At 29.7% G+C, this 22,016-nt stretch overlaps 2 protein-coding genes, 1 long non-coding RNA gene and 1 other non-coding gene across 5 annotated transcripts; 3 read left to right on the top strand and 1 right to left on the bottom strand.

Annotated features, from left to right (window-relative positions):
* Positions 1-3,366: 3,366 nt before the first annotated feature.
* LOC114915876 (U5 spliceosomal RNA) lies at positions 3,367-3,483 on the top strand. Its single transcript, XR_003804065.1, has one exon. It is a non-coding gene; the product is annotated as a U5 spliceosomal RNA (small nuclear RNA).
* An 847-nt stretch (positions 3,484-4,330) lies between these two features.
* Positions 4,331-7,005, top strand: LOC109797354 (uncharacterized). The gene is made up of 2 exons (XR_002239698.3): positions 4,331-5,318; positions 6,603-7,005. It is a non-coding gene; the product is annotated as an uncharacterized LOC109797354 (long non-coding RNA).
* A 5,573-nt stretch (positions 7,006-12,578) lies between these two features.
* Positions 12,579-14,661, top strand: LOC109797490 (uncharacterized). The gene has a single exon (XM_020357543.3). The coding sequence runs from the start codon at positions 12,746-12,748 to the stop codon at positions 14,465-14,467; it is 1,722 nt and encodes a 573-aa protein (XP_020213132.1). The 5' UTR covers positions 12,579-12,745; the 3' UTR covers positions 14,468-14,661.
* Positions 14,662-15,755: 1,094 nt separating this feature from the next.
* LOC109796963 (Cation efflux family protein) lies at positions 15,756-21,352 on the bottom strand. 2 transcript variants are annotated; one of them, XM_020356835.3, is made up of 10 exons: positions 20,918-21,350; positions 20,675-20,783; positions 19,672-19,711; positions 18,997-19,073; positions 17,815-17,903; positions 17,597-17,666; positions 17,436-17,474; positions 17,148-17,298; positions 16,309-16,398; positions 15,756-16,040 (listed from the first exon to the last, which is right to left on the bottom strand). In XM_020356835.3, exons 1-10 carry the CDS (start codon positions 21,255-21,257, stop codon positions 15,939-15,941), a joined length of 1,107 nt encoding a protein of 368 aa, XP_020212424.1. In that variant the 5' UTR covers positions 21,258-21,350; the 3' UTR covers positions 15,756-15,938. The 2 variants fall into 2 exon arrangements, with proteins under 2 accessions (XP_020212424.1, XP_082915485.1); XM_083059359.1 differs by lacking the exon at positions 17,436-17,474 and having other exon boundaries at positions 20,918-21,352.
* Positions 21,353-22,016: the final 664 nt, after the last annotated feature.

The following is a 22,016-nucleotide window of genomic DNA, read 5'->3' on the forward strand; positions in this document are numbered from 1 at the left end:
ATAAGAGTTATTTTTATCAGAAGAGCATAATTTAATTTTATTCATAAGTCTCTATTTATAGAGAAAATTTGTTATACAAAATCAAATATTGATATTATCCTATTCTAAAAATAAGAAAACAAATCTTAAAATAATCAAAATAGATTAAATCTAAATATTTGAAATATAATTTTCTTAAAGATATTTAGACATATTCCCAAAACTCCTTGACTAAATATCTTTATCACCTAATTTAAATTTGAATTTCAAAATCTGTCTTTTCTCTTTTTGATCAGTTTCTTTTTTTTTGTGATTTTTGTTACAATTCTTCTTGAGTGAAACTACTTTAGCATTTGTCATGAGCTTCTCATTTGAAGGTGATTTTTCATCATCTTCATTCTCCTCTTGATCATCAATCTTCTTTTGAAGACATGCATCTTTGTGCTCTTCATTTGTATTTTCATTTATAATTGGTTCCTCCTTCTCCAAATTTAAAGCAAAATTCTTGCCTTTCATATGGACATTAAATACTTCTTTGTTGTGTATATCTTTAATCACATAGTTTTTGTCTTCAAATAACACTTTATAACCTTTTCCCAACAACTGAGCAACACTCAACAAATTTTGATTAATATCAGGAACATATACAACATTAGATATTAATTTTAAACCTGAATGACTTTTAATAAACAGTGTTCCTTTGCCTTTTACTATAAGGTGTGCTCCATTCCCCGTTTCGACTTTAGAGATATCAGTTTTGTTGAGTTCTTTGAAGAGTTCTCGGTCATAATTCATATGGTTTGTACAACCACTATCAATAATCCAAGCTTTTGAGGGTTTTTTGGTCATAAAGCATGACATTAAAAGTATTTGTTCTTCTTCCTCTTCTTGTTGATCTTCAACAATGTTGGTTTCTTCTTGTTGCTCATGAGATTTGCATACATATTTTAGGTGTCCTAATTGTTCGCACTTGTCACATTTTAAATCAGGTCTCCACCAACATTTCTGTTATGGATGATTAGTCTTTTTGCAATAAGGACATGGTGGAAAATTTTGAGTGTTATTATTTTGAATGTTCTTTTGGAACAATTCTTTCTTCTTGTTTTTGCCACCATTGTTGTTCTTTCATTTGGCTAAATATACACCTTCCATAGATCTTTCTTCTCTCATAAGCCTCCTTTGTTCTAATGCTTGCAATGCATGTAATACCTCTGCCAAAGTGATCTTACTCAGATCATTTGTGTTCTCCAAGACCGCTATTGAAGCTTCATATCTTTCAAGTATAGTTACTAGTATTTTTTCAACAATTCTAGAATTAAGAAATTGTGTTCCTAGTAATCCACTAGTGGAAAAAAGACTTTTAAAATCGGTTATTTTTTACTTTTAAAATCGGTTCTTTAACCGATCTTGAAAGAGCCGATTTTAAAAGTTAGACTTTTAAAATAAGTTAAACAACCAATTTTAAAAGTCAACTTTTAAAATCGGTTGTTTTATAACCGATCTTAAAAGTCTAGATGTGGGAAAAAAATAAACTGGAACAGGCCGTTCCAAAACTAGAACAGGTCGTTCCAAAACCGGAACGGGACGTTCCAGTCTGATCAAAATGCCTAAAAGGTAACTTGGAGAACGACCCGTTCTCCCTGGAGCACGTCCCGTTCTCTTTGGAGAACGCCCTGTTCTCCATGGAGAACGACCCGTTCTCTTTGGAGCACGGCCCGCACTCCTTGGAGAACGGCCCGTTCTCCTTGCAGAACGGGCCGTTCCAGTTTCGAACCCAAACTGGACCTACAACACAAAGACGAGAAATCATGAAAAAACGAAAAGAAATAGAAAAAGAAGACGAAAATGAAAACGAAAACGACAACGAAATTTACCTTATTGGAGACTTTAAAAAATGAGAGCTTTAGGGAAAGATTGAAGAGAATGACAATGGGGGGAATATAAAAGATTTCTGACGATACTTTTAAAATCGGTTATTTCAGAACCGATCTTAAAAGTGCCACTTTAAGATCGGTTCTTTTATAACTGATCTTAAAAGTACTTTTAAGATCGGTTACCTTATAATCGATCTTAAAACTCCGATTTTAAATCTAATTCTTGCACTAGTGATTGTATCTTATTAGCAATGCCAAGCAATTTGTCAAAGTATTGTTTGATTGTCTTAGTCTCCTTCATTCTTTGTATTTCAAATTCTCTCATTAAATTTAATACTTGCATGCTTCGAATCCTTTCATCTTCAGCATATTCTTTCTTTAGATAATCCCAAATTATTTTTGCCGATTTGAGAGTCATAATCTTGGTGAAAACATTTTGTGAAACACAGGCAAAGAGATAACTTTTTGTCTTTGCCTTCTTGATTTTCTTTTCCTTGTGAATTTTCATTTGGACTACAGTAGGATTGTCTGACAACGCGAAAACATCATAATCTTCTTCTACGGCTTCCCAGAGATCTAAAGCTTCTAGGTATGCCTCCATTCTCACTGCCCAAAGATCGTAACTTTCTCCATCAAAAATAAGTGGGGAAATTTGTGAAAAGTTTGTTTCTGCTTTCATCTCCAAGATCGTAACCTTAGCTCTAGATATCAATGATGGGATTATTTTATGATATTTATCTGAGGAAATATTTTATAAGAGTTATTTTTATCAGAAGAGCATAATCTAATTTTATTCATAAATTTCTATTTATAGAGAAAATTTGTTATACAAAATCAAATATTGATATTATCCTATTCTAAAAATAAGAAAACAAATCTTAAAATAATAAAACAGATTAAATATAAATATTTGAAATATAATTTTTCTAAAAATATTTAGGTATATTTCAAATGGTTTGTTTAACGAGGGTAAAAGGAAATTCCTTGTTCCTCTGGTACGTAGGTTCACTACTGCAATGAGTAGAAGCAACTATTAATTAGAAAAGTTTAAGCACTAATATCTTGAGAGATTAAGTGTATGTTTATTATATTGTTAAAATTTAAAAGATGTACACTAAATAGAAAAGATAGGAATAGTTATTTTATATTTTAGTACTTTAAAAAGTATAATTTTATGTTTTCGTTAAAAAAATAGTTTTTCAAACACGCTGTAATCCGGCTGCGGTGGTCTCTTTTAACAGTAGCAGAGCTTTTCGAGGCCAATTTTTTAATTGTCTTTTGTTTTGGGATATTATTGAGATCTAGAAAACTGTGATGCCAAAGATACGAAGGTGAGATGAAAGATCAAGTGTTTCTAAGAATTCGTGACAACAGAGACACGAGCAAAGGGAGGAGTCAAGTGTGCTTGTGTCTCTATTTCTTAAAGCCCACATTGGAGAATGTATTGAGTGAAAGTGAACTACTAATGTTATAAATTAAAACAGCTTTCAGCATAAAATAAACACAGAGACAGAGTCGTGTGATGAATATAAAGTGAATTATATTCTTTCGTCTTTTACTAAAGAATACCGTGTATCCTCACACTATATGGCATATGCTAATTTTTGAAAGAGTCTTCCTTTCAGGTATTTAAAATTTTATAGAATTCAAGTATATTTAAAATTTGTTATAGAATTTTATATTTTTCCTAATTTATGTAGTTAATTCAAATTGCTTGTTGTGGTTTTTAAATTTTTTAAATTTCAATTAATAAAGTCTTTTTTACCTTTGCACTAAATCAGCATATGATAAATTGCTTTTGTAGTTGTCTATCATTTTTCATTGAAATGTACATTTATCATAACCTTTGTATTAAACCAGCATAGGATAAATTTCTTTTGTAGATTGTCTATTTAGTTGTATAATTATGGTTTCAATTAATTTTAATTTTTGATTTTGTAAAATTTTTAATTTTGGTTTACTTGTTAATGTTTATTCGGACACTAAATGAATGTGATATGATAATTAAATTTAATTTTTGGTTTATTTATAATATTCAATTCATAATATTTTTTACTTTTAATTATGCAATTTTAATTCACTAAACGTAATTTATAATTTAAAAAGTAGTAAATATATATATATATATATATATATAATATCATTTAATTTGTTTGAATCATATTATAAACACTATTATGTATATAAAAACAATCTAGTAAAAAATATTATATATGTAAAAAGGTAAATATAAAACTTTAAGCTACTCATTTAATATTAAATATAGTTTTAAAATAATAAAAATAAAATTTCAAAATACTTCTTTATTATTTTATATAAATATAAATTTATGAATTTAAATAATAAATTGATATACTAAAAATAAATATAAAAATAATGAATAAGTATTTTAAAATTTTATATTTATTGTTTTAAACTAGGTTAACATTAACTAAGAATTTAAAACATATATATATATATATATTTACTTTTGTTATATGTAATATAATATTTATATAATTATTTAAACAAACTAAATGATTTAATAATTTGTGTACTAAAAGAAAAGGAGGTCTTGCAATCAAATTCTCCTTCATTTACTTTTACTATTTTATAGATCACAAATTCCTATTAAAATCACGGAATTAAAAAATATAATTAAATAGCTGATGTCTTGATGATAATATATATTAAAATTTTATGTGCTGATGATATATTGACAACTTTTAAAAAAAAAAAAGTTAAAAGAATGTTATACTGCTGATTCACAAGTTAAATAGATCCAAAACAAATATAATGTCATAGTTTATGATGAGAGTTGTACGTCCTCGGAAAACAGTCATATATTTTTCAGTTGAAAGAAGTATATGTACATCATTTTGTCGCCCTATTTTTTATATTAGTGGATGAGGTATCATTATATCAATACTCAGGAAGGTATTAACTATTAAAAAATATACGTTTTTCATGTGTTATATAGGGCATCATGATTTGACTGAGGTTTCTAGATTAATAATAGTATACATTCATTACAAATTATATTTATTGGCCAAAGATTCTAGATTAACTAATAGTATATTATTATAATAAAACTCATTTGGAACAAGTGGCTTTGATCTGAAGTCAGGATTCAATTGTGTCGGCTGTGGCTACCTTATATATTTATCATTATAAAGATGTATAAAATGAACAAAAGAAATAAGCACGAACCTAAACAGAACATTTTCTTTGCTTTGGCTCTGGCTCTGGCCATCTTTGATCTGGGTGAGAGAAACGCGTATCGATTTGGTTCATGATCATGGCTCATACTCTTCCCACCACTTACCAATTAGATTTGGAGATGTTGTGTTGAGGTTTCATCGATACGGGTCGCTCTCACCTAGACTAAAGTTGCCCAAATTTTTATAACATTGTTCATCAAAAGCTGCTAAGTTTCTCATAAGTTCCTGCCTCTTCAGTCTCACCTTTCTTAATTCGTCTGTGACAGTGAGTTTTCACTTCTTTAATTTGCTTGCAAATTCTGATGGATTAATGTGATGTCGTGTGTGTCTCTCTAATCTTTTGTCTGAGCTAATAATTAATTAGTTTCCAGTTCTTACTAATTCTTGCTTAAGTTTTATGTCAGTTTTTTTTTTATCTTGATCTTGTGAAATTTAGTTTTGCTGGAAAATTGTTTGACTATTTGTATAGTATATTTCTTCCACATCAGGTGAAAGTTTCAGTTAGTTTAGAAGAAAAATGAAGATTTAGCATAAACTAATATGATTTGGAAGTACAAAAGTTACTCACAAGTCACGGTATAACAAATTACTCTTTTACAACATTGCTAATAAGATATATATTTAGTTTATTTATTTATTATTTATTTGAATTATTGTGTTATGATAGTAAAATTTTCATTTATGTGAAGTAAAAAAAGAAAAGTGAGTTCAGAAAAGAAGTCTGAACAGGACGAGTTTTGAATCAGAAGGCTGGACTGAGAAATTCAATCAAAATAGGGAACTAGGCGGACATTATCCACAAGAAAGTAGTTTCAACTACAAGAACCATGCCAAAATAAGTTATTTGAAATCATAAACGGATTGATATAATGTAAAAAAAATATTTTGTGGATTCTTAAACAACAGTTATTTTCACAATAAAATTGTACTTAAAAATATTTGTTTTCTTGATCTAGGAAAGGTTTTATACAGCAAGTTTCTTCCACTTTACTCACAAACTTATTTTCAACTCATTAATGTTCCAAGCCCAAATATTTCATTTTGTTTCTCTCACAAATTTCAACTCACTTCTGTATATGTAAGGATTTGATTAACATACGTTGAAGGCACTTAACTTTTTTTTTTTGAACTGGACTATCAACCTTCAATGTACCTCTGTCTACTACTTCAATATTGTTATGTCCGAGTGGTCCCTTCAACCAGTTTATATCTCCTAAAATATTTCATTAATCACTAGACTTATTTGAGATTACATCAATTATCAGAACAAAGCAACACCCGTTTATAACTGAGATGAATGAAGATAATTGAACAATGTGCTATGTGTGTGATGTTTGCAAGGATTTTGCTATTAATCGTGGGTGTGATACTCTACCTAGTAAGGCACATTTATGACAAACATCCTCTAGGTCCAAACTATTTGTTGAAAGGGATTTGAGGGAATATGAATGTGTCATTTGCAATGAGAAAATGTCTCCAAAAAATGATTTTAGTACTGTTATGACTGTGACTTTTCTGCTCATCCTTATCATGTTGTTGGCAAGATTAGGCGTGTAAAGTTGGGAGGCAGATTCCAATATGATGATATACAAAGTATTTGATGAAACACCAGTATGAAGCAAATGTGTTAGCCCCTTTCAGCAGTTTCTTCTTACTATGTTTTCGGATATTGAGATCTACAAACAATAATGCTGAGGATATGAAAGTGAGACAAAAAAAAAATGGAACATTCAAGCAAGGAACTAGGGATGATTGTGGCACAAGATATGACACAATACTAACAGAACAAACTGGGAAGAGTCAAGAGGACTTGTGTCTACGCATCTTACTGAAGTCCATATTGTATATTGTTATGAACACAAAGCGAAATATTCTTTCTTTTAAAAAGAATATCACTTGTCCTTTACATAAAACGACATGAGCCTATTTTTAAGAGAATTTTTCATTATTCAGCGACCCTGCTACAGTTAATTAAATTTATATATTATATAATCTAGTTGATGCTTGCTTTATAATTATTGACCTATTTTTTAGAATGATTTTCATTGTTGAAAAATCCTACTGATCAATTAATAAAGTTTATTTTATATATATTAAGTAAATGGTTTATAATTCTTTTAATTATAAATTTAAGTTTCTTGTTTAAATTTGTTCTATAGTTTTACTGAACATGACTGGTTTGATCAATTCAGTTGGGGAACAAATATTCTGATTTTAGGATGCCTTTTTAGTTTTATTTTAAAAATGCAATTAACATTAACATAGTTTAGTTAGTTTTATGTAATAACATAGTAGGGTGTTATATATAATTAAAATGGTATATATTTATTTTAAGTTTTTTTTTACTAATCAAAAAGTAAAAACATTTCTATTATCTTTCATATAAAAATGTGTTTCAAAGTACTCTTCTTTTTTTCAAGTGTTAATTTTAGTTTTATTTTTCACTGTTAACAATCATATAATTATTTCCCACTTTAATATAATTAAATCATAGAAATAAAATTATAAATAGGTTACTCTTCCTTGTTATAATTTGAATTTCACTTGATTTTAAATTTACATTTTTGTTGCATTCATTATTTATTTGTATGATGATTGTTGTATAAAGGCAAACATCTGACTAACCAAATCCTACACCCTTCACTAATTAACATTAAATTAGGAAAATCTAAGTCCTACATCAAAATAAAATATTTGAAGTAATAATTATTTTATATTTTATAAATAATAAAAGATTGAATTAGACTCAAATTTATAATGTTTATAAGATTGAATTAGATCAAAATTTACATTTAAAAATGGTATCACAATTATCTTATAACTAATAAAAAGGTTATTATCATCGTGTATTCAAATATGCTATTAGAATTATTCAAAGATGTACATCTATCAAATTCAATAATGTTGGGTGTGAGTCGTGTGACTTGTGAGGGTGCATATTGAAAAAAATTCAAATCTTGCTTATCTTAAACCCATTAAAAGGAATATCCACCATTTATTCATGCATTAAGTCAAAAGTTACTCACCATATATACATGCAATAAGCACAATAATGTTTGATGTGAGGGTATGTATTTGAAAAAATTCAAGTCTTGACTATCCTAGATTCATTAAAAAAGATCACCTATCATTTATTGACGCACTAAATTTAATAGTATTAGGTCAAAAAACACAGTCTAAGATGGTATCAGAAATAATTTAAATCTATTAAAAAGGTCACCCACTATTTATACACACCTCAAACCCAATACAATAGTGCTAGGTGTGAGAAAATATATTAGGAAAAAAAATGAAGTTTCACCTATCCTAGATCCATTAAAATAGGTCACTCATATTTATTCATGCATCAAGTTCAAGTTCAATAGTGTTGAATTTAAATTCACATTCTAAGATGGTATTTAAGTTATCCTGGATTTATTAAAAAAATCATCCACCATTTGTGCATACATCATGGTTAATAGTATTATACTTGAATCACATTCTAAGATGATATCAGAGTTATCTCAAATCTATTAAAAGGGTCACTAACCATTTATACATACATTAATCCTACCATTTATTCACACACCAAATCCATTATTGTTGAATACAAACTCACATTTTAAAATGATTTCATAATTATCCTAGATATATTAAAAAGGTCACTCACCATTTATATACACACCAAGTCCAATAGCCTTGAGTGTGAGGAGGTATTTGGAACCCATGTCCAGCTTATCCTAGATTTATTAAAAAAAAAATTGTCACCTACATTTATCTACATATCAAATTTAATAGTGTTGGGTCCAAACCTACATTTTAATATGATATTAAAGCCATCTTAAATCTATTATAGAGCCACCAACCATTTATACATGCAACCCAATAGTGTTGTGCCTAAACTCACATTCTAAAATGCTATTAGGATTATCCTAAACATATTAAATAGGTCACTTATCATTTATACATACACCAAACTCAATAGTGTTTGAGTGAGAAAAAAAAACTCAATTTTTGCCTATCTTAGGTCTATTTAAAAGGGTCGCTTACCATTTATTCATGCACCAAGCGCAATATTAAATGGTTAGATTTTGTAGAATTGAGCTAGACTCAAACAATCACATTCTAAGTGTTAGGATACAAACAAATTCTACATCAATAAAATAAGAAAAGAATAATCATTTATAAAATATAAACATATTCCAATAATTAAGAGGTCTTTTGGGTAATAACCAAAAGTAAAATCGTGAGGGTTTAGGCTCAAAGCAAACAATATCTCATCATTGTGGAGTTGTATATGAAATAATCTTATAAAAATAACTCTTATATAATATTCTCTTAGATAAATATCATAAAATAACTTCATCACTAAAATGGTATCAAACCTAATATTATTCTATGTGAGGGAGTGTATTTGGAAAAATATCTAGTCTCACATATCCTAAATCTATAAGAAAGAATAAAAAAGTTCATCTATCATTTATCTATTTACCAAACTCAATATCAAAAGTGTTAAGTTTTATAGAGTTGATTTAAGCTCAAACCTGTATTTTAAGATAATATCAATGCTATCTTAGATCTTTTAAAAGAGTTATCTATTATTTATATATATACCAAGTCTAATAGTGTTGAAAATGAGAGAATATATTGAGGCAAGTTTTACATGTCCTAGATCTATTTAAAAGGATAATCCATTATATATTTATCAATGCATAAAATTTAATAATATTGAGTGTGAAATAGTATACAAGTAAGTATAATCTTTATCTTACAAATTAATTTTTATAAGAGGAAGTTAACCGTGTCGATGTAAAAGCATTCGAAGTTGAACACCCAAATTGTACGTGCAAATTGTGTTTGTTTCACATTACTACTGCACTGCAATGAAGCCACCTACTTTTGGTTGGCATATCACTGCCAATACACTACATGTCTTTAATATAAAGGTCAGTGTATAATAAATGACTACAATAACTCTTCAACATAAGGATCAATGTGTAAAATATTTTTACATAATACAAGTGTATAACTTACCTCAATACATATTTAACACTGGATAGCTAATATCTAACATTTCAATGCGTCAACTACCACTTATTTATTATAATATATGATTAGATGTCTGTATTACATAATTGAATTTCAAAAGTTTAATTTCTTCCATGTCAGATGCTTATTAAGTTAGCAAAATCTTCCTTATCAAGATAACCATGAATGATTTTGCTAGATAATATGTTATGATATAAATTAAATGTAACAGACGAAAATAATATATCTATCTATCTATATATATATATATATATATATATATATATATATATATATATATATATATATATATATATATATATATATATATAAACATAATAAATATAAAAAATAATCATTAATGTGTTCAATATATAAAATTAGAGAGTAAAAAATGAAATATTATTAAACATATACAAATAATTTAATTAAAGTGAGGGGTGCATTTCTCCACCCTCATTATAATGTAGGTTTGTTAGTGCTTTCAGGAGTGCACTTTGACTTCACTCATTCAAAGTGTTCTTGTGGTAGTTTTGAACAATTTTGGCTTGTTTTGAGTGAGTTGGTATAATCTTCCAGAATTGTTCTCTGACTTGACTCACATAGAACAAGCTATTGGTTGTTATGAGCAAATTTCACTTGTTTAGAATAAGTCTTCTATGTAACTTGGAGTAATAATTTCCTTTTAAGACTTGGAGCAATAGTTTTCTTTCAAGACTTGTAGCTTCCAAATTATTTTTTCTCTGTATTATTTTTCAAGAAATAAAAATATTAAAAATATCTAATATTTAAATAATTAAATCATAAAATAAAATTAACTATTGACTAAATATTTTATGACAAAAAATAAGATTTAGAAGCATAAGATATATTAATAATTGTCAAAATTGAATAAAAATTATATATATTTGATAATTATCAACAAACATAAAAGCATGAAAACACATTAATTTTATTAAATAATTAAAATATAAATTAAATTAAATAATTTATTAGGCATATTATTTTTTATCCTTTTATTTGTATTTTTTATCCCTTTATTTATTTTTTTTATCACTTTTAATTATATTATTTTTAAGGAAAAAATAAAATTAGTTTAAAATTTTGTGTATAAACTTTTAACAAATTATTTTATTGTTTTTTTACAAAATATTTGAATGTGTATCAGGTAAGAATTACTATTTTTTATCACTTTTCTCCTTAACCTAATAATAAAAATAAAATAATTATATTATTTTAATAATATATGTTATTTTTATAATTATTTAAAATTTATAAAACTGCCTTACTAATTTCTTAATACAATTTTTATATTTTAAATTTAAAAATTATTTAAATAAAATTGCATTATATGTTTTTTTTTATTTTCTAGTTTACTTATTTTTAAATTTTAATTGTTTTTTTTTTGGTCAATTTAACTTTTTTTTTCCCTACTATGATACGTCATTAAAACCATATTCACACTTTGAGTTAATCATATGGAAATTGTTGATTTGTTATTTTAAGTAAAATATAATATTTTAATAAGGTTATTTTAATAAAGAATATTTTTTTTAAAACCTATTTATATACCAAAAAAAAGTAATATTATAATCAAATTAAAGAATCTTTATATTTTTAAGAATTTTTATAAGTAATCAAACGAATTTAATCATTTCTAGGAATTAAGGTTATAACAATTTATAATCTCAGGAATTATAATTCTTTGATGTGAAAAAAATTTTACCTATCAAATCCCTTTCAGTAAAGTTAAATTTTAGTGATCAAACTATTGAATTTTAACTTAATATTATCTTAAATATATTTTTTAAATTTTATTAAAATTGAACAATTATGAGAAAGTATTAGATAATTCATATGTATTGTTAGTTTAATTATATCTATTGTTAGTTTAATTATATCAATATAATTTATTTATTTATTGGTAACGATATCAATATAATTTTTTAAATAAAAAAACATCTTTGTTGATTCGATCTTATCTAAAATCCACTTATTTTTACAACAAATTTTTGCCTCAAAATATTTGTTTTCGTGATATAAAAGAAGCATTTGTGAAATTAGTTTTTTAAGTTACTCCGTTATATTTGTGTTTTGTTATTTAACAAACATTTTTTTGACCCATTAATATTCGAAGAGTAACTTCGAATCAAGAATTAGTCTCTCACTCAGACCAAAAATTAAAATTTGTGGGGGTATTTTGATCTCGTATTGGAAAACCAAAAAAATTGATCTCACTTTTTTTCTCAATCTAAAACTTCATCCTACTTCTATATATGACAAGGAATTTGATTGAAATATCTTGAAAGCAACTTAAAATTCTTTTCTTTTTGAACTTGGGTATCAACTTGACCCATTCTTACCTACCACTCCAAAATTATGGCTCAGTATTGCGATTGGCATGTGGTCCTTTCCAATATATGTTATGGAATGTACAATCCTAGGTTGGTGGCCAAACTAAAAGCTTTTTTAACTCCCTTTAATAGGAAATTGAAATTCCTTGTGTATTCTATTTGTTTAAGCAAGAATAAGGATTTCCATCTTTGATGTCTTAACCATGCAGCAAAGTTTACTTTACATTAGACTTCATCCCTAATCAACAGTATATACAAATACCCAAAAATCATATTTGAATGCTCAAAAACAGAAAATCACCCTTAATTAATTTCGAAAGAGCAAGAAAACATGGAGCAGATTGAGCATTTCAGCCATATCCACCCTCTAACGTTCAAAGAGGAGCTGAAAAAGGACAAGAAACAAGTCGTTTGCTCAGGCTGTGAAAAACCAATTTCAGGTCCTAACTTCTCCTGCGACCAATGCGATTTCGTCCTTCACAAAACATGCGCAGAACTAGAGCGCCTCTTGAAGCACCCATTTCACCCTCAGCACCCCCTCATTCTCCTTTCCACCACCCCTTATAAGCAACACTACGCATGTGATTCATGTAGAGGACTCTTCAAGAACTTCGTATACCATTGTTTTCTTTGCGACTATGACCTTGACGTGACATGTGCTTCTCGCTGGCACCCCGATGATGGCCATAGGCATGCCTTCACGCTCTTGACAAATCCAAACTCGTTTGTTTGCTATGCATGTGGCATGCATGCAAACAGTGGCCCCGCTTGCTTATGCTCCATTTGTCAGATTTGGGTTCATTCTTACTGTGCTGAATTGCCTCTTGCTATTAGAATAAATGGCCATGACCACCGTTTGAAGCTCTCCTATGGCCGTCATCACTTTTATAGCTTGAGTAACTGGGGTGGCATAACTTGTGATGCTTGTAATGGGGCAATGAATCCGTTTGTTGCCGGTTACTTTTGTTCAAAATGCAAATTTTCTGTGCATTTGAAGTGTCCAGAACAGTACTTAAGAGAAGAGTGGGAGACTGATACAGAGGATGAGGAATCATTGAGAGGCTATGAAACTGAGGAAACCCAAGATATTGATTGGACTTTTAGTTTCTTTGGCCATGAACATTCGTTGAAGCTCGTGGAGGAACATGGTAATCAGTTATATTCTGATAAACTATGTGATGGGTGTACCCAACCCATCACGCCACGTTTCTTTTCGTGCCAAGAAGAAAATTGTGGCTTCTATGTGCACCAAAGTTGTGTTGGATTACTTAGAACGAGGCAACACCCGTTTCATGAGCACCCTCTAACTCTTCTCGCCAAGGCACCTCCTTATGATGGCATTTATAGGTGCGATGGATGCAGAACACTGAGCAATGGTTTTGTGTATCGTTGCGAAGAGTGTCAATTCGACCTTGATGTTTGTTGTGGTTCCCTACAAGAGAAAGTTGAACATGAAAGTCACGTTCATGCGTTGTTCCTTAAGAAGACAAGAGTTGCAAGGCAATGCAAAGGTTGTCATGTTTGGTCGAAACATGTGTACGTGTGTGATGTTTGTGAGGATTTTGCTATTGATAGTGGATGTGCTGGTCTTCCGTGTAAGGCGTGGCACGTGAATGACAAGCATCCACTAAGTCTAAACTATTTTGTGGAAGGGGATTTGAGGGAGTATGAATGTTGCATTTGCAATGAGAAAATGTCTTCCAAAAGTTGGTTTTATTACTGTGATGACTGTGACAATGCTGCTCATCCTTATTGTGTTGTTGGCAAGTGTAGGCGTGTCAAGTTCGGAGGGAGATTCAAATACGATTTTCACTCACACCCTCTTGCTTTGGTTGAGAAAACTGAGCAGAACAGTGAGTGTGAAGCCTGTGGTGAACGCTGCAATGGATGGACACTTGAATGTGGCCAATGCAAATGTTACTTTCATCGGGAAGGACAGTGTTTTTGGAAAGAATTTAAAAAGAGTAAAAAGTATTTGGGGTTATCAGGAATGATGAGACACAGGTATGCAGCAAACGTGTTGGCTTCCACGCCTAATGTAACCGCTAAGTGAGGGCTTAATAAAGAAAAACCACTGGTTTAGTCTCTCTTAATTAAGAAAACCACACTGTGACTTTCACCTTTATACTTGGGAAAATGCTAATAGAACCAAAAGTAGAAAGCTCTAGTTGATGTAACCAATAAATAAAAATGATTTGTGCTGTTAATTGCCAAATAAATGCATCATCATCCACTATTAGATAATGAGTAGATATCTCATTAAAATGCTTAACAATTAATCAAGAGTATAAAATAAAATTAACAATTAAGTTAAGAATGGTACCAAATTTTTTATAATTAGGACCAAGAAAATACTCATTTGTTTCTTATATAGAAAACTAGAAATAATATTCTCCAAAATATACATAAATCAATTTCATTTAACTTAAAAATGAATTTTAAATTTTTCTCAAAGTTTACAAAAACTTTTTGTTCTATATAGAGAAATTCAAACATACTTCTAACATCTTAATTTTAAAAGACATTTTTCCTCTTTCAACGGCTATTTAAAAAATACAAAAATAAAAAAATAAAGATCTTTAATTAACGGGAAGACAACCTACAAATTTGGAATACATCCAAAGTACTAGCTCCCATCTCTTTTACGAAATTTATTTACCAACAAAATAGTGAAAATGAGTTGAGTTAAGCGAGTTATGCAAATATTAAAAAAAAAAACCTTCCGAGATGTGTAGGTTTAAATGTTTAATGCATATTTGATAAAATTAACTTATAAAATATCTAAAAGTTTATAGACTAATTGAAGCTTATAAAATATAAACTAACTGAAAATATAAAAACTTATAAACTATGTAATTGAATTGAATGCATTGAATAAGATTAGCTCATACAATTGCTGATAAACATAAAATAACAAAAAAAAACATATTTAGTTATTTAAAGTTCAAATAAAATAATGAGAATAAAGTTGTTTTTTTTTAAAATAAAAACTAGTAACTTATAAGCTAAACACACTCTTAAAGTTTGGGATAGATCATGGAGAAATAATATATATATATATATATATATATATATATATATAGTGATTAAATACGCTTCAAAATCAAATAAAATGCAAACACATTTTTTCCAATAAATGTTTATTGTCCAAATCCTAGATGTTAGTCCAATACTTTCCTCTGTTACTAATCACTTCCAATCAAATATTATGCAGATAATTCCTATATTTTTTAAAAATGTACCTATATCCACGAAATTTTTCATACTTTTTTTATATGGATCCATTTCTTATCTATCAGATACGCTTTCTCAGTGTAAAAGGGCATATGTAAACATAAACATTTACATAATGATTAAACTCGTTAATTTTGGCTGGAAAAAATGTGCCGGTTAAAAATCAATAATCCCTTTTCAAATAAGAAATCACGTGACTATCCTTTTCAACGGCAATAAACTATGATATTAATGCGTATACAAACCTTAGTAATAACTACTAGCATAAAACTAAAACTGTTGAGAAAGTCTCATGCTTCATCAGTCTGCACTGTAAGGTCCTGTACACCCAAATCATGGTATAGACCATGCACAAATTCTAGTATTGGGCGATCGTTCGTCCCTTTCTTTACCTGCCAGCATGACCCGCTAAGTCAGCATATATATTGTAGTTCGTAAATAAGAAGAAAATGAAACATGCCACACTAAATCAAAATTTGAAAACGAAATTCAGGTCTCTCTACAGTAGATAAACAACATTTCACTTGAACAAGACTACTTGATAGAAGGATGTGAATCCAGACATATTATATCCTAATAACAGATAACTAATCGAGTAAGTATTTTGTTCCCTAGTTAACAACGGAAGTGCAAAGAAAAGGAGAACAAATAATAAATTACCTGTAATGTAAGTGAACCAACCACATGACCAGGCACTAATTCCCAAAAGCGAGCCTGGGAGACTTCCACTACATCTTCCAGAGCAGAAATCTGAACGGAATATAAGATAAGTCGAAATGAATCACTGATAAATTGACGTATCAACAGGAGTGTCAAATTAAAATTTAAATATGCTAAATTTAAATAACATAGACTAAAGCCAGCAAAATGCACTTATTATTCCCAGCCCCAAGATTGGATCTGTGATAAAAACACCACTTGAAAAAAAAATATTTGAAAGTTGAAACTAAAATATCCTCTATTTAGGAGTTCCAAACAAGTGTATATTCAAGTGGTCACTGGTAAGGGCGTAATGTAGCTTTGTCAACAATTTTATAACACAGAAACGTGAATATTAGAATCTAGGAACAGCTTCAATATAATATTTGTAGAACATCCGCATTATCTAGAAATTTGACAGCAGCATCACGTTTTTACTTTTAGTCAATTTGAAACAAACAGAAATTGAACGAAAAAAGTGCTTTTCATTTACAACTCATTCGATAATGGCTCCATTTGTTTAAACTTAAAAAAAAAAAAAAAAAAAAAAAAAAAAAGGTTTCTAGAAAGTGCTTTTTTTAAAAAAAATAGTTTGGGCAAACACATTAAAAAAATAGAAAATTGCTTATTTTATTTATAAAAAAAAACATTTTTATAAGAAAAAAGTTTAAACAAGCAAACCCAATATACAGTTAATCCTTTTGCATGAAGTGTTAGTTCCAAACGAATTTCAAAGTAAGCATTAGTATCCCCAAGTCACATGAAGCAAAACACATTTTTGCCCAAGAAAAAGTAATAACCTGTCTTAAGCATTTGTTAAAAGCAGTAGTTGGGATGCTAGGAGGTGCCATTTGGAGCAAAATACCACCAGATGCCCTAAAGAGAGGCAGAACAAGCATAAAAACTGCAACGGAAACAAGTCCTAAACACAAGACTTCTGCATTCTGAACCCTATAATGAAGGAAACATAAATAAGTCGAACTAAAATATCTGAAGTAATAAGGTTAGGAAATGGTCAATTGTTTTTTCCTTATACTTTTATTTTTTATCTCCCTCTAGATTATTAGACAGAAAAAGATGACATTTACCCAATTGACAATAACCAGGATGCCAATATCAGACCTGCACTGAGAAACCATTGAAGTATATGAGCTTGATATTATTTTGTACAGAGGAAAGGAAATGCATTAGCATTTATAGGGTGTTACTATCACAAATGCACAACATACATAAATCCAAGCATATCTACCTGCGAATGGAATCTGCAAGAACATGTAGGAAAACAGAGTGGTGATTCATATCTTCTGCGTTTCTGTAAGCTGCAAGAAATTCAAGAAGAAACATTGAATGATTATTAATTTATTATAGGTCAACGCTCAAAGGGAAATACCAATTCATGAATGTACCATTCAAAACAGAGAAAAGATTTAATCAAGTTAATCTAAAAACATCAAAATAAATACTAACCAAGATTAATCCGGGCATAGTTTCTGAAGAACCATACACCAATGAGATTCACAAATAAATTGGTCACTGCAGAGACAATCAAGTAATGCCTACAAGAACATAGTCAGCATAAATAAAAATTAGAAAGAAAAACAAATGAAAAAGAAAATTGTTAGCATGAAAAACAGTCACACTTAAGACAAATAACCCCCTCCCCATACCAAAAGAAACACAATTTACATATATGTATTATGTAGTGAAGGCAGCAGCAAAATCTAGAAGTCATAATTCGGAAGATTGACAGATCTAAAGATCACTATAGTTGTAATTTTTAGCTATTTATAATTGTCTTTTCATGGACATTAGTTTTTGTGGGCATTCCCAAAAGAAATTGTTGTCATTTAAGTTTTCTTTATGTTTATTAGACAAGGGTTATTTAACTTGGTCTTAAGTAGGTGACTATTTGGTCAAGTTTGACAAGCTCTACACAACTGACAAATTCTACACAACTGACATGATAGGCCATCAAAATAAGACATTGATCAAAGAAAATAGTTTCAAGTCCCGCTAGCCATAAGCCAGTAATTCATCTCTTTCTATTGGGTACAATGCCAAGGAACCAAGGGTATGTCTGGGTTAAGTACTTAAGTTGCTACTTATATTTCACCATCTATCATTAGGTTATAAATACTGTTAAACAGCAAAAATACCCCACAACTGGCCTAACATGGATGGGAATTGTTATTTCCTTCATTTGTCAATAGTATCATTTAGTTTTAAGTTTGAACAATAAACATACTGACTGAAGAGGAAAGAAATCACATATGGATTAACAAACAATCTGGTAAAAGCAAAATAGATAAAGTTCAACCGTAAATAGTGCAGGAAAAAAATGGAACAAAAGATCACATCAATAATGATATCCAGAAGATATGATTTAAGATGATCTGGATCAAATATCAGAGGGCTCAAAGAGTGTTATATGTGAATGCTTCATACAGATAGTAACATATCACTGCATACACCAATATAAATCACCTTTGCAAGCATCAAATGGAACTGAGCTCAACCACAAAAATAAGACTTACGAAACTTCAATTCTTATGGGAAAAACAACACTGGGTCAATTATTTGGTTGCTGGTTATGTAAAATATTTATTTAAAAGTAATAAATACTGACAATCATTGTGCATACAAACTTACTTGTGTTCTGATTCATCTTGTATGAATGCATGAAGCGCCTCAACTGCTAGGGAGAATGACATAAACAAAAGAAACAGCTGTCTACACAAGCAGCAGAAGAAGAAAATTCAATATGTTAGTGCATATGATGTGATATACTGACAGGAGAGAAAGAATGAAATAAGTTTTCCACAGTTAATTAAAACACTTCACACAAAATTCTTTTAATCCCATACAAGTTATCATTTAAAGACAGCATTGTAAAATTCAAACCAGAATGCCATTTATTATCCCTTCGTAAACAAACTGCATTGCCTAGGTATAAAAAAAGCTTTCAGCAACTCAATTCAGTAAAACGTGTCAATTATGAAATTCTTTTACCATTTACTGTGCAATATCATTCAGCATTATACAAGATAAATCCTTTAACAACAGCCCCAACATCAATATAAAAATTCTATTTTATAGATATTTATGAAAGGGATAAAAATTGCATGTCAACTTGTCAAGGTTATTAAACCTCACAGAAGAATCAGATATGATTTGAGATCAACATTGGTAATCTCCACAGCTTACTTTTACATGGTTACTAGTTTTATTATATTTATAGAAGCATCATTTTAGTAACAGCATCAGGCCACCAATTCACCCAGATATACAGTAACGACAGATGTAGTAAAGGAAATGAATACTTACGGCATTCGTAAATGCAGACAAAACTTCTAGCCTTTTATACCTGAAATTTAATCACGGTCAAAAGCACAGACAGGGTTGAAATGATTTATCAAAAAGTAAAAAGTAGTTCGAAAAATACCTTTAGTAGTCAACACACACACATACACAAGGACAAGGTACAAGTTTAGCCATGTTTGCATCTAGTATTAATTGTTGGACATATTCATATTCTTAAATCTTCAATACAAAACGCAAAAATGACATGTTGACATACAGAAAAAAAGTAATTTTATAGTACATGAGATGCATGCCAGTAGCCAGGTACATATGGACACCTGGATGTTTGTTAAGTCATGTAAAAACTTCATACAGAGGACAGTTTAGCCAAATGCTCATTTAATAAATTCATATTTTCCCTGTTTAATAAGAGTTCATAACTCCATCCCTTAATTTTACATGAGAATTGAGAACTAGCCCTCGATACAAAACTTGGGACAATATCTACATGCACAAAAGTTAGAAAAGGGACACATGAGCAAAAGGTAGGCTCTTCAACTTACCAAATTTAGCAATGCCAGCTGTTAAAGAACTAACAACTAACAAGTAATCTTAAGCAAGTGGGAAAAACAGTCATGTTTTCTACAATTTGATACACAACTTTGTCAATTGTCATACATATTTATTCATACCTTATGAATTCCCGAATTTGTTATATGACATGACTGTACAGGAAAAGTTTCCAAAACTAATTATTATAATCTATAATCAATAACAATATATCAAGGGGATATCCCCTATTTTGGTTTCCACTATTTCGAGACAACTATACCCCACTGGTTATTAATAATTAAATAAAAAATTATACGGTTATTTCCAGAAAAATTATCCAAGCAACCATCTCTTCTACAGTCCTACTTCCTTTAGGCATAAAAATTTAGTTAGAGTGACCAAGTAGAAACTAGAAACCAACAAACGCAGCATTGTTAACAAGCACCGGTAATAAATAAATAAACAAATCTCTCACCCATAAGTATACTCTCGATCGGCTTTCTTCCTAGACGCAGCCATAACAAATAACGAAAATGTAAGCAAACCACATCCAAAAGTCAGGTGAACCGCATCAGATACCAAACCTGAAACGGAAAAGGCACAAATCAAAACGGCAGCAGAGATTGAATTTGAAATTCAGTTCACAAAGCAGATTTCACCAAATCAGCAAAAAAAAAAAAAAAAAAAAAAGCAAAAGCAAAAGCAAAATGAATCTGACCTACGCGGCCGGTGAAGAGGCCAATGAGCAATTCGGCGGTGGAGTAGGCGACATTGAGCGAGATCATCAAAAAGAGCCTCTTCATGTACCTGTGGCCAGACCTAACGTTTCGGAAAACGGAGAAACCGAAGGAGGAGAGAGACGATGTTCGGCGCAAGGCAGAGGGTTTATCGTCGAGCGCGGACCAGTAGAGGTGGTGGTGGTGGCCGTGCGCGGGGATGTCTATCGGCGTGTGAGGTTGTTGGAAGGAGGATTGGCGCGAAAAGGCGAATCGCCGATCGGTGGCGCCGGCGAAGCCGAAATCGCCGTTGATGGAACTGAGAGAGTCCCTAGCTTCCATGGAGGAATTGAAACTGAAACCTCCCCTGTTAGAGCAAGTACCGCGATTCAAGTCAAAGTAAACTCCGATTTTTCTTTATAATATAACTGCAAAATATGGTATGCTAACTGTGGATTGTTTTTTATTTTTATTTTCTTCACTCTCCATTTTATATTGTGAAATTGATGAGTTTATTAAAAATGAATTTAATATATATTACCATCATACCAGATAATATTATTTCTATCTCAACTTCAAAATATTATCACTCGTAACTCGTTTTAAATTATCTTTAAATATATAATTTTTAAAAATATTTTTGATAAAAAAAATTAAAACATTATCTTTAAATAATAGTCTTTAAAAATGAGTAAACATCTAATTTGGTTCATGAAAGATGGTAAAGATGATCAATAGGTCTTTGAAAGAATTTTATTTTTTGCATCTAAGTTCTTAAACTTTGACTCTATTATGCAAATTAGTTTTTTCATCACACTTAGTTACTAACTCTACTAATTTCATGATTAATTGTCACATTGACACTTATTATCTCTCAATTGTTTGTTCTCTTTCCTAATCACCTAATATGGATTATAATGCAAGGTTTTGATAACTTTTTAATGAGCAACGGACAATTTGTCATGTTTAGATATTTTGATCATAATTGCTCTAGTTAAATGAAATGTTAATGTTGGATTTTGTAGGATTTCTTGTAATTGGATTTTTTTGTCTCAATCATCCTTAATTTCTTCGTTTATTTTGGTTACATGTTTAAGATTG

This window comes from Cajanus cajan, chromosome 6 (genome assembly GCF_000230855.2).
Source record: "Cajanus cajan strain Asha chromosome 6, NIPB_CcT2T_4, whole genome shotgun sequence".
NCBI classification, from domain to species: Eukaryota; Viridiplantae; Streptophyta; class Magnoliopsida; order Fabales; family Fabaceae; genus Cajanus; species Cajanus cajan.